A 13814-nucleotide genomic window follows, 5' to 3' on the forward strand; every position below is an offset into this window, starting at 1 on the left:
TTTCAGTCTATATATTTTACCTAGGTATGTACTGGTGTAACGGAAGCACAAATCAACTATGAATTTAAGATGATGCTGAACAGCACGCTGAGCTGATTCTAGTGATGCACTAGAGCAGTTCTAAATTGTATCATACAGTGTTTAAACTTGCAGAGTGGATCATAACAGAAAAAAGCTAAAGGACATAACTGGGTTTCTGAAGTGAGCAGGGAGGAGTTACGTCCCTATGGAGTATTTCTTTATGCCAGCAGTGGCACATCTTACTGCAGCGCACCTGAACAAAGCCACCAAGAACCGCCTTGAGCTACGGGGCAGGCACTGACCTACGCATTGTGGTCTGTGCCATCCAAGAGGGATTTGGAGCTGGGCTTCCATAGCAAGGGGAAGATGAAGAGTTGATAGCGTACCCACAGATTACCTGCCACTGCTCTGTCGTGCACTCTTGCCACTACTGATCTGCTAAAATGAGCAGTAAGGACAAGCAAATCTGTATGTTTTTACTGCTGACATGGGTCCTTAAGGGAGGCCACGCAGGCCCTGTCTCACTGCTAACAGGGCCCTGGTGCTGAGGTTGGGGGCAGGTGGGAACAGCCACAGCCCTGTCACTGGTGTTTGATGGGACCCTGTCTCACCCTGGAGGTATCTGCCTTTCTCTCTGCTGTCACCGAGGTTACAATTACTATGGCTTGTTGTGTATTACTCCAAAGCAGCTTGCACTAACGCACTTAATCCTGACTTCTCAGGAAACCCTGCAATGAAACTTTACCCAAAGTGAGCCAGATAAACAAGATACTACGACTTCAACATAAAAGCTGAGTTGGGCATCATCTACCCGGGCCCCTCCCTGCATTGCCATCACTCAGCCTCCCTGTGCACAAAGAGTGGCTGAATTCAATAAAGAGGAACACAAATTGCTCCATTAAGCCCAGGCGAGCATGAGCAGAGAACACATTCATTTGAACAGCAGAATGAAGATTAAGAATTGTTTTCTACCTAAGTTGTGCTAATAGCTGTTACTGTACTTTCCAATTAATATTAACAGATTCAGCCTGACAGTCATAGCAGGTACGCTGCAAATGAATTCCATGCTGAAGTCATGGGTTCTTCTGGTGGCTTTTACTACACGCCACACTAGGGTGACATTCATACAAGAAATGAAGCGGACCATGAGAAGGAAAAACAACTTACCAACATACTTAATCCACAATACAGAGCTATTTCAAGATACGTGACTTTCTAGACAAACCAAGTGCTGTGAATCTCACCTACCTGTAGCTCTAGAGCAATAGATAGGATAGGAAAAATGAACAGGATAAGATTGTAATTAGGTAATTGGCCAAGGTGGAGATGACAGTGGTTTGTGAAGAAGGAGGAAGCACAGCCTCCAGGAAGGCTATTAATACAGCTGATTAATGACTATGGCAAATGCCAATAGGAATCATGTACTTGCTCCAACAAAGTAGAGCCATGGCAATGAAGTGCACTAATGACTCAAAACCCATAGGCACTATCGTGCAGAGGGGGATCCGGATAGAAGGGGAGCTGGATACCTTGAGACATGGAGAAGGGATTTACTTTAAATGCACAAGGTGAAACGTCTTCCATTCAAACAGGAGCAACAAAGAAATTCCCTTCTGAGTGGCAGAAGGAAAGACAGACTTGCAAATACTGGTGATCACGGGACAACTACAAGCCGTTAATGTTCTTAAGTAATAAGTAAGGATGCACTGGGCCAAGCAGGTCTGACAGAGCTAGCTAGTACTAAAGACAGTATACCTTGTGACCACACAGGATATATCTTGCTCAGTTATTTTCACAAAAGACTGATTCACAGCAGAGCAGAGCTATCAGGATGACATAAAGAATAAAAGCCTATTTTAAGAGACAAGCAGAGCTTAGGTTTTTTAGTGTAACAAAAAAAATAAACTTTAGGAAAAAAACTAACATCTCAACATACATCTGAGGTTTAAACAGAGAGAGTTAAACAAAAGATGAAGAGCTATTTAAATCCAATGAGAATGCTGTCGCAAGAACAAGTGAGGAAACCCTGGCCATTAATAAATGTAGGCTGCAAATTAATACAAGTGTTTCTAACCATCACGGGAAAGAGGTTGTGGAACAGCATCCCAGTAAGAAGGAAAAAAGAAGGAAAAAAAGGCCTCAGATCCCTATAGCTTTGGAATGAAGTCTCAGAAATATTAAGGGATTATGAGATATGGTTAAAATATTATCTTAAAGATACTATCTTTTAAAGGATAATAAGAGAGACCTCACAACACCATACAAGGTATCAAATGTGAAACAAGCTTGAATAAAATGAGAAAAAAAAATTGGGTTTTTTTTAAAATTGCTTAGGGTTCGAGTACCTTAAACCGAATACCATCCATAAAATGTAAATATCAACATTCAAAAATACAGTTCTTCCATTTAATGCTTCTACTTAATTAAGCAGATGCAACTGTCTTCCTCCATAAAATCAGAACTTAGCAAACACTATAATATAAGAAATACCTAACAGTTTTATCAACTGTTCCCTGATACTGCATGAAATTTCAAGTCCTTGAATTCTATGGTTACAGTGGAAAATGCATGGGAAATAAGGAAAGAAGCTCTTTCTTTTTCACTGACAGTACTACTTTCCATGTAATACAGTAGTAGAAAGAAACTGACAAATAAATAGGTTATAGCATAAATTTATTTGGAACCAATTAGATCCATAACAAATTGAATTGAGACTAGTGTCCAACATGCTTATTCTTCTTTGGAGATTTGATAACCTCTTCCACTCAGCAAGGCTATTAAATCTCCTGATGTACGTCAGTATGACTACTGATTCAGTTTAGTGCAAGAACATTTTTATGGCAGAGGACTGTAATTTTATTGAATTTTTTTTTTTTATAAAGCCAGCCGCTTTTATGTCACTAAAAACATAACTTGTGAAGATTTTAGCTGAAGCAATCTTACATGTTCCATACTAAAGGAAAATATTTTTTTCATTACAGCTTTTAAATGAAAACAGGCTTTTCATGGAAAAATGTTAGGTACATTGTAAAATATTTCTTCAGCGAAAAAAGCTGGGATGAAAAGATTTCAAACAGGCTTAGCCATCACACAAGTTTTTATCTGTATCAGTGACACAGGTTTTTAGTGCTTTAGCATTCCAAGAAGTGTCAAAAATCATTTGTATCAGACCTTGATGACACATTTGGCCCCTTAATCTCAATTCGTGTCAATGGTCATTAGTTCTTCTAGAATTCCCTCCAAACTGATGAGCTATAAGCAAAACTCCTAAGAGAGTCCATTAATGCATTTTTTGGCACAGAAAACTGAGCAGGGTGGACTTTTGGCCCTTTCTTTCCATCTTGTTTTGGCATATGCCCATAACAGAGACCACGTACATGACAGTTCACAAGGTGCTACCCTCTGCAAAGTCTATATTTATTCGTGAATGAAGAAAAATCTACTCATGAGTGAATCTTGGGCACAGGAGGGAGTCCCTCCTCTTACCCACTGACTCTGCAGGCTGGGGGAAGTCACAGCTTTTCCAAAATCCAAATCCTCCTCCCCTGCTCTTCCCACATCATTCCATCACCAACTATGCTCCACCAGCCATAATTTGGGTCACGAACCCTCGTGTGCTCCTGCATTCTTTGAACCATCTGACAGGATTTAACTTGACACCCACCTGACCAAAGGAGACCACAGGGATTCCAGTTAAATACTGGCTTGGATATTAGAACAGTCCTAATTTAAAGCTGACAGTAGCTCTGAAAACAGACCCATTAGCCATCCCTCGGACGAGATGCTGTGCCCCTTGCCTGCTACTTACATGGACAGAGACACTGCCCAGCTGAGATGATCCTGCACACCTGCAGAGATGAGGAATGAGGGAAAGGAAAGCTGGAAGAAGTCTAGGGAGCACATTTGAAGGCAACTACCAGATCTTACTCTGCTAGGATAGGAAATCAGCATTATGTCACACATCCACTCCCACCCAACACTTGTCATCCAAAATGAGTATCTGGAGGTAGGGTTATTTAAAACCTAGAAACAGTTTCCAACCATTACTGAAGTTCAGCTTAGTGAAACAAGAGAAGCACTGCAAACCCAGCGCTTATGATAATGAAGAGACTAACACTAAGTAACTCCACTACTTGTCTTGGTATTACCCTGTATACCAAGGCAATGCCCTATCCTGAACAGTCACGGGCTTTAGGAGTAATTTTTAAGTAGTGCATAAATAAGTGTTTGTCTCCTCTTATGGTATTTAGCAGCAAGCCAGTACCTGGACATGCTATGGGACTTGAGATGGAAGATATCCAACTATTTCTGAGGAGGGTACCTCAGGATGGCTTCTCTGACAACTCAGTAGTTCCACCCATCAAGATGGTTTGCAGTTACCTGACACCAAAATACTTCATATAGATCTGAGGGTTTTCTCTCCTTGCTTAGAAACAAGCTACTTTTTTCCCCGGCCCGGTGTCTATAACAGCACCTGGAGCACTGTCATTTATGCTGTGTGATTTCACAGTCAATCTAACTCCATAATTCTTTATTGCCTACAGCCTATAAAAATAAATAGCAGCAATAGCAATTAATTATTGCACTTCAAGCATGTTGCTATCCTGCTATTTTATGTCATCAGTATTCCATTTGCACTGTACAAATATAAAATGCATCTCTATTTTCCTTGCTAGCAAATGAGCCTACTGAAAGTAGATTAATTTTTTGGCTGTGTGCTGGGCCTGAAAATCAGCTGGGTCCTGAGAGGCTCAGAGGATGCTCCGCTCGCTGTGCTGCTGTACACTACAGCAGGCTGTAACCATAAAACGCACTGGTCTTCTTGTCATCCAAACAGTGATGTTTTGCTTTCAGCCTGCCAGACAATTGAGTGGTTTGCTTACATGCAACTGCATGTATGAAGTCTATTTTTTTTTTCTCCCATTTGTTGCCTGATGTAAGCAACCAGGCATGAATCCAACACAGGAGAGAGAGGCAGAGACCCTGAAAATAAAAGAAGGGACAAAGACCCATTCATAACGTTATTACAGGGAAAACAAGAAAAAGATATCTACTTGCTCAGAGCTAAATAAAAGTTTTCTTCCTCAGCACTGCAGCTTTATGTCCATTACTAGTATTTTCCTCCATCCCTGAGATGGCTGCTGGTGGCTAAGATCCCAAGAATGACACGTAGTACGCTGTTGACATAATTCTCTTTTGGCAGCTAAATTGCATGTCTTCATACATCGTTGATGCAGTCTGAGAGCCCATTCTCCAAAAGCCCATGATTATATCTGGAACATTTCTCCCAGCCACTACGCCTGTGAGAAGCAACACCAACCACCTGGCAAACTTCCACCGCTACAGCTTTGACTTAACTTCAAACTAAACTGCAATTAATTTGAAGCAGTCTAAGCCTGTTTCCAGAAGATAACTGTGACTGTGATACTCCTTCTGGTGCGTGGTCTGGTGTGGATGAGGCCAGGTAAGCTTTTCACGAAGGTTTTGGGGAAGTCTTCCCCAGCTGGAAGTTTGCTGGCCATGCCAGGTCTGCATGGGAATAGCATCTCACCCGCCCTCTTGGTCAATTCACACCTGAAACTTCTGTCTATAGGTGAGGCAGCAGTGAGACAGAAGGAACCTTGCGATAGTATATAATCCATACAATCCAATCGCTTTTCCTAGGCAGGAGTGACCATACCGAAGTCTTTCCAAGCAGATGCCCGTGAAATCAAGAATAGTCAAGCCTGTGAGTCACCAGCAGCATTTTAGCTAGAATATCTGAAATACAAGCTATAATCTCAAGGACTGGAATCTCACCTCATTTTGTTACAGTCCAGGGCTAGCAAAAGCAGCATGCAGCACCAGGAAAGCCTGGGGCAGACCTGCTGGCCCCTTCCCCAGCTCCCTACCAGGAGCTGCAGGAAGGCAGACAGTTCTGCTGGAGGAAAACCGGAACAACTTTCTGGAGTGGGTAAGATACAGAGAACTGTGGGCTGTATCTTATCCATCTTACAACACTTCACCATGCATGGGTAGTATTGATAAAGCTATAAAGGATACAGCGTACAGCTCATCTACACAAGCTCTCAGGATAGAGAGGCCATGATAGCCATAAATTAATTTGTGGAGTACACACTTCAGTGCAGGAAAATCCTTAGAGATTCAGAATGCTCTTATGAGACTGACAAAACATTAACAACTCAGGTGTACTAATTAAAATGAAGGAGAGTTTGGGGAATTCCCTGTGCACTATGTAACTTGACTCCTATAATTTATGGGAAATACACATGTAGTAATTTTTGCATTAGAAGGTGCATTTACATTTTCCATTTCCCTTCCGGAAAGTAGAATTTCCCACTAGCCTAAAGACGGTGTTACTGCCCTACAAAAGCTATCCTATAGTGTTAAGGATGAGAGAGATCCTCACAGCACGATGTACATGGCTGTTCCAAGCTACTGAAACAACCCCCAGGAAAACTGGAAAAGTTGTCTGGTTTATATTGATTTATTATTTTAAGAAATCAATCTGGTTATTTAAAATTTACAAGCATGCTAAAGAGATGTAAGAAACAAAGTGCTTTAATCCATTTTCAACCTAATAGTATTTTAAGTGTTTATGATAAAATACTGCTGTCATTTGCCAGGCTAATTATAACACTTTGCTTTTTTTTCTTTTGAAAAACATGTGAAGCAATAACATTAAATATTTTCTGATTGTTCATAATGATGCTTTGGGTGCCAGTTACAGGTTTGCAAATTAAGTGCTTGCTCTGACTGTGCACAGATATGGCAGATGGTCTCATATTAATGAGTCGCAGAAAGCGGGGGGTGGAATAACACCACTGTGGCAGTGATGAATTTTATGCAACAACCCTCTCTGGGTCTCCATGCAGGCTTCACATCACCTTAGTGCATCAAAATGCCCAGTAACTACTCCAGCGTGCTGGCTGTATCCCTGCTGTATCCCCATGTGAAAGAGCGTGATACAAACAGAAAGTCCCCCTGCATAAAGGCATTCTTGCACTGACATTTTTTGCGTGGGGAAAAACTCTACTTTAAGAAAAGAACTTGAGTAACTGAAAAGAATTACAGGCTCTTCGCAGGGGTGACACTATCTAATGTGGGCTGAAATTATGTATGCTCAAAACTGCCTTATCTGGATAATAACTTTCCTGCCTGCAAAGCTTATGTTTCCATCCAAAACTTTATCTAACGAACATCAGGCATAATTTTAAAATGCATTCAGTTTTGTCCCAGTTCTACTTTGATTTCAACCAGGGTGAGTTTTACTACTCTCCATTTATTTGGTGATAATCCACCTCAGTATTCCCAGCACAGCTACGCACCTCTCCCAGGTAGTTCTTCCCAGTGAGGAAGCAGCCCTCCGCAAGGCAAACATCTTCTGCACATGGCTGTTATCTGTTGTTTGGATCGTCCCCCAGAAATTTCAGCAATTACCTCTTTGAAAATCCTATCCATGTTTTTAATGAGCACTTAACTTTCTAGCATAACTTCTCAGTCTTTGGACTAGAACAATGTAAATAAGGAGAAAAGCGAGGCAATGAAAGGAATAAAGAAAACTGTATTTGTCTATTAGTAAGAAAGTAAAAGGAGGGTATTATATAATATCCTGGGTATAAAGACTAGAATAAGCATGTATAGCTTTACTATGTCCTAAAAACCTAAAACCCCAGAAACTTCATGTCTTTCAATGAGATTAATCAAGGTGGAAACCAGAAATAACAGAAGCTTGGCTTCCTGTGGTGGACAGATAGATAACTTTACTGAAACATTAGGAAGCTATTCCTTTACCAATACTCTTAACCGTGATTCCTCTCCTGTCCCTTTCCCACACTTTACTAATATTATGTAAATTCATGAAAGATACTCTTAAAAAAATCATCAGACTCTGGATGAAATATATGCCATGAAATAAAGCTTTCGCTGAAGTGCTGATGTGATTGGTATACAGCCAAGACATGAGGGGTTGCACAAAGTTCTTCATGAATCCAAAGAAAGGTTGCAACTAACAAGGATGTGATGAAAACAACAGAAAAATTAACAATTACTTTGTGATTATGAGAGTTCACTGATTTTTTTTTTCTTTTTCACACTTTAATTATTGAGGTCCTTTTAGAAAGTTAGTGATTAATGATTTTTTTAGGTTTAAAAACCTCAAACCTACAACATAGAACCACTGGCCACTGCATTAAATCCGTTTTGCACAGGCAAAACTAATTATAATTGTCATTAATATTATGATTATTTCAATGAAATAAAATATTAAGCTAACACAACATTGGTAAGTCAGTCCCAAACCCACCATACTGCCCAAGCCAGAGTCTGAGAGTACGGCATTGAAAGCATGGGGTTTCCCTATTATACTGAGTTAATATGACCTGGGACTGCAAACTCCTAAAGTACTTGGGAAGCGATGGGCACATTGCTGAGAGTGCCTGATGAACAAGAGCCCAAACGGTGCATCGCAGTGCCTGAGATACCACACATGCCATCACCCGTTACTGCTTGGCCAAAAGCTGGGACTCGGAAATCTTACTAGTGAGATTCCCGTAAGTGACTCCCATTCCGAAACGTGAAACCACGTAGCTATGTTCAAACGCGAGTCCCTCAGATTACACCGTGCAGCTTTTAACATATATATATTCTAGCAGATGCATTTGATCTAACAAACAAATCACTCCTGTTACCAAGTTACTTGATGTTTTTAAACTTTTCACGGAAAATTCTGCATTAGCCCTTCCCATTAACATGGCTTCACAATAAATGATATAACTGTGGGTTGTGTTGTACGTTCCACTGAAAAAATGGTATAAAAGTGATATATCCAGCCCAGGGCTTTTTCACAATTCCCCGGAAACTGTAGTGCCACAAGAATCAGAAATACTGACCCAGAGAAACACATACCCAACCCTAGCTGAAGATGTGATATGTTCTCACAGGTTAATTAAACAAACAGATGAAAACTCATGGGGGATAAAAGTATACTTGAAACTGCTAGCTGGGCCAGCATGGAAGACTGCACATGCTGCATCCATAGCAAGAGAGCAATCCAGGGAATTTTGATTAGGGGTAAAACAAGACAGACACTACATAGCGACGCTGCTATGGCACAATGGTCATATTTTTACATCTGTGGCTCGGTTTGCAAGCTTACTTCATGTCATCGAGACCAAATCAATAAAGGACAAAGATATGACTTATGGTTCTTCTCACATATGAGTAATCTTGTATAAAGAACAGCTTTTTGCAAGATTGCATGGATTTTTCCCATTTAACTAGGGTGGAGGCTGCAGGATTTTTGCATGCAAATAGATTTGCAAACATACTATGGATTGTCCGTGATTTGGTCTGCTAGAGTGACTATATAAAATACCGTAAAGCATACTTTCTGATTTTATGTAAAGCTATAGTAATCAAATTATCCAGACCCCCTAGAAACATTGGCCTTTGATTCACGCTTCCAATATTTCCTAACTACTGTATTTGACATAGGTTACTGCTACTTTGGAAATGCCGGGATGCAATCACATCACAGAAAAAGAAATACCTGACAAACACTCCTAAAACAAGGTAATTCCTATATTTATGAAAGGTCAAAGAGGCTATCCAGGATAATATAATTGCAGCACCCACGTCTCTCCTATCTGCAATTCTACATTAGTCTGTGTCTCTACTGGCTCACTAAATTACGCTGTTGTAATTGAGCTCCAAGTGAATATTTGCCTAATACCATGCCCTGTATCAGAAGCAGTCCTGACCTGACAGACACCCTTAGAATGAACTAGACTAACACAATTTGTTTTAATTTGATAGTCTGAGTCATCGATATTTTATCACCTTTTGTCATTTTCCTTGATGCTTTCATTACAGCAGCAAGAAATAATAAGAGAATTTGCAAACATGGGAACCAAAGCCCTTGAAGTCTAATGAATAAAATGTTTGCCTTATATTTCAAAGGCATCTACTTCTATTATATCCGCATTTTTATTAAACCCAATTAAAAAGGGAGATATTTTAACGTAAAGACTGAGTAAAAATTTTATGTGAGACTAGATGGCATGTTCCCTACAGCCTTTTACTATCAGATTAGATCTGCACTTTAACAAGAAACATTATATGTGAATAGATATGAGTATAAACCTTATTTATAATGCCTATTTACCTCCATAAGTCCTACTAAACTTTGCTACTGAGCAAAACTAGCAGATGTTCACACTATTGCTACTAAAATTTGTAACCTGGATGCGTATCTCAATCTTGACTAATAAGAAGAATTATTTGATTTTTAAAACTTTTCTTAGAATTCTTTAGAACCATTATCTGGGGAATGTAAGAAGAACTGGATAGGAATGAGTGACTTTATACTAACCTTCCTTGGTTATATAATTTAATTTAAATACAAAAGACACCTACATACTTGCTGTTACCATTCTGAAACTCACAGTCCCCATAGGAATAATCAGACAGCAGTATGGCAATATACAAAACTACCTTTCTACCCTAAAAAAATGAAGCTATTAAATGTCTCTGCCCCCCTGAAACCTCATAATGTATCCAACATTATCAAAGAAATGGTTTCACATTTCATACATATTCAAAAAGGTAAATGTGACTTCTTCCAGTGTAATATCATCTGTCGCTAATCAAGTCATTCAAACAGACCTCAAATACCTATAGACACCCTCTCAAGACATGGCCTTTTTCTCTCTTCTTCACGGGCTCTTTGTCAGTTTGTGGTCGCCACCATGATACATCTGTAAATACTGTGAGAAGGAATGTAATTTTCTGCAGTTTTAGAAATATCTAAGGTTTTCTGATGAAGGCTATGAGGTGGTTTAATACAGAGGCAGGCAACCCCAGCAGGCAGGCAGCTTAGCAGGGCAATGCAGCCAGCTCACACGTGGGATTATCTGTCCTGGGACTGTCCTGCGGCTGTGCTGGACGCTGGACGCGCTGCCTCTTTCCAGGTGCTATCTTTGGCGGATGAGGTGAGAGGGGGCAAACTGCACCGCTGAGTACCATCAAAATAAATGCACCGCAGGGAGGAGTCAACTGTAAGGTAAATATATTCCCAGGACCGTCACCCTGCCCATGCACAACAGTCCAGCAGCATGACAAGAAAAGGGGTTGGGGCATGAACGAGACGTCTCCTCCAAGGCTGAAAGGAGGTAAGTGGTTCACTGACCAGGAGAACTGGGTACCATTTTTTTTGCTAAATCCTAACACATTAACTACATTTTTTCATCCACCGATTTGAGCACATGATTAAAACCCCAAATCATATTTGCCTAACCTGATCTTTTTTTTCCCCCTTTATGTTAGCTAGTGAAACGTATATTCAGTGCTCTGTTCTGTTCCTAAGCTCTTCTCACATAACAACGTGGTAAATCCACACTAGAAAGCAACTTACGCTTCCTAAGTAACAAATAAAACCCAGAAACAAAACAAAAACAGATACCAGAAGGATGACAGTAAATCGACGGAAACCCTTGAAAAGTGCTAAAAGGAATTATGGCATTTAAATGATGTGGGGGGGGAAAAAAACCCCAACTATGTGTGCAAACTTAGCCAAATGATTAGTAAGGAGGAATATACGTACTCCAAGAGCCCTGACACCAAGAAGCAGTTTAACCACACGCCTCTGACACCACCTCCTGTGCCAGCTGAGTCTGCTGGGTGGCTGACAGATGCTACCCTGCTTCTTCCTTCTTAACATAGTGATTTTTTTTTCTCATTTTATGCAAGATTTGCCTGAAGCGAACAAACTCCTTCTTATCTTTTCCAGACAGGTAGGGCTAATACAGCTTCTACAGTACATTCACCATCATCTTCTGCATGGGGGTGGGAAAAGAAGCCTCCGCACTGCCTAAATTTGGGATCAGTGAATAGTTTCAGAATCCCCTTGCTGCATTTGCGGGTGACCTGGCAACCTCTAAAAGGAGATGCCCTGTGAAAAGAAAATGTGGATGTATGGTTGTGTCTCGTTCCTTCCATAGGACTTGTCAATGTTTTCTCATAGCAGATCTGTATAAAAGGGGGCTTGGATTTCATCAAGATAATTATATGGAGCACATACCAGTATGTTACTGAGACTTCATGCAGGAGACAAGACTCCTGAATAACAAATCAGCTGCTCTCTTCCTGAGTTAGGTCTGAAAAACTAATTTGATAATAAAATTTGCCATAAGAACAGGTGGCTTTAAAAGAGTTTGAAAGATGTACGTACGGGCTGTGTTCTGCTTTAAATACCATTCTGATTCTGAATAGGTGACCAAACTATTTTTGCTATTTAGAATAGTGCACTATGCTTATTTTTCTTGCTGTGTAATTTTGAAAAGAATGCAATTATTGAGCTGAACATTTAATTCTGTCTATTTAACTTATTCAAGATTGACTCAGGTATTGAATACTATATACTTAATCCCATGGGATTTATAAAAATATCAGTGTAGCTGACAGATAACGACAGTTTTCTTTCTGATGTTTCCTCTAACTAGAAATGGAAATAGTCACATTAACACAGCTGGGACCAGAGCCATGCTCATGTTTCTAGGCTGTGCTACAAGGATTAATAAATGTCATTTGAAGTACTGCTTAATAATGAAGTATGCAGGTTGCCCAGTAAAAATCACTGAACATTTACTCATTTGTACATTCAAAACAAATTAGATCTTTGCAACTTCCAGTTAATCTCTCAAACAACCAAGGATCTACAGAAGGGGTGTTGTATCGGTTAATTCCCTGTTTCCTTGACCATCCTTCTGCCATTCACAATGTGTCAATATCAGATCACAGCCAGGCACCAACCTGGAGTAAACCAAGTAGTTCCCCCCCAAAAAATGGAAAAGCACAGAGGGTCACACTGGGATTCAAACACCACAGTCCAACACAAGAGAGTCTGAACGGACGTGGCCATGGCTCACCCCATGGCATGCATTAGAAAGCTGACAGACGGATAACCTCCAAATTTTTTTGTAGATGTTAATTCTCTCCTAACCCTGCACTGTGTTTCACTACCAGTTCTCCCGACCTGTTCTTCTTCAGGTCCCAACTCTTAGTAAACTCCACGGGTTTATATCCATTCAAAACATACTCCACTTTTAGGATTTAGGATGTTTATAATCTTACAGTAAGCAGTCATAGAGTTTAGAGCAAACCCTTTCAGGTGTGGATTGGATTGCAAAATATGTTTGTGCATTTTCCAGGACCATGAAGTCACATGCCCAGTGCTAATGCCCTACCCATAGGAACAGCTGTGACAAACACTTACCTTTGCAAACAAAGCACTTAATATGGAAATACTTGTTCTGAACTCTCAAAACTTCTCCTTTGCATGGGTTTCCACAGTTATTGCAGAGAATTGCAGTACTTGATGGCTTCTCCAGTTGGCTATGCACAGCCTGTGGTTGTGAAACTGCAAGGGAAAGCAAAAGGTAGAGCATTTTAAAGGCCATCAGATGCATCTTCTGTAAGACCTACAAATAATGACAATTAACACCTGGGACAAAACAGGTCAAGCAGATAAAACAGTTTTAACTTCTGGTATTGGTCAGCCCAGGAGAAAAGATTTGCTAAAGGAGCTAAGCCAAGCTTCTCGTTTCATAACTTTCAAAGCTCATGCCTGCAAACATTTCAAACACAGATCAGAATTGCTTATAGAGGAAAGAATCCACATGATCAAGTTTTGAGAGTCTCCACCTGAATTCCAAAAAATGCCTTGTTGCATTTTCTCTTCAAGAAATCAAAGACGATAGATAAAAGCTGTTGTTTTTATCCAAAATACCTTTAAT

General features: G+C 40.2%; 1 protein-coding gene across 1 annotated transcript in view; it reads right to left on the reverse strand.

Annotated features, from left to right (window-relative positions):
* Positions 1–13487, reverse strand: part of ABLIM2 (actin binding LIM protein family member 2) — a 104617-nt gene extending 91130 nt beyond the window's left edge. Inside the window, exon 1 of the mRNA XM_075709871.1 lies at positions 13295–13487. Within this exon, the coding sequence (XP_075565986.1) occupies positions 13295–13487 (193 nt within the window). The remainder of the gene's footprint in view (positions 1–13294) is intronic.
* Positions 13488–13814: the final 327 nt, after the last annotated feature.

This window comes from Pelecanus crispus, chromosome 4 (assembly GCF_030463565.1).
Source record: "Pelecanus crispus isolate bPelCri1 chromosome 4, bPelCri1.pri, whole genome shotgun sequence".
Classification (NCBI taxonomy): Eukaryota; Metazoa; Chordata; class Aves; order Pelecaniformes; family Pelecanidae; genus Pelecanus; species Pelecanus crispus.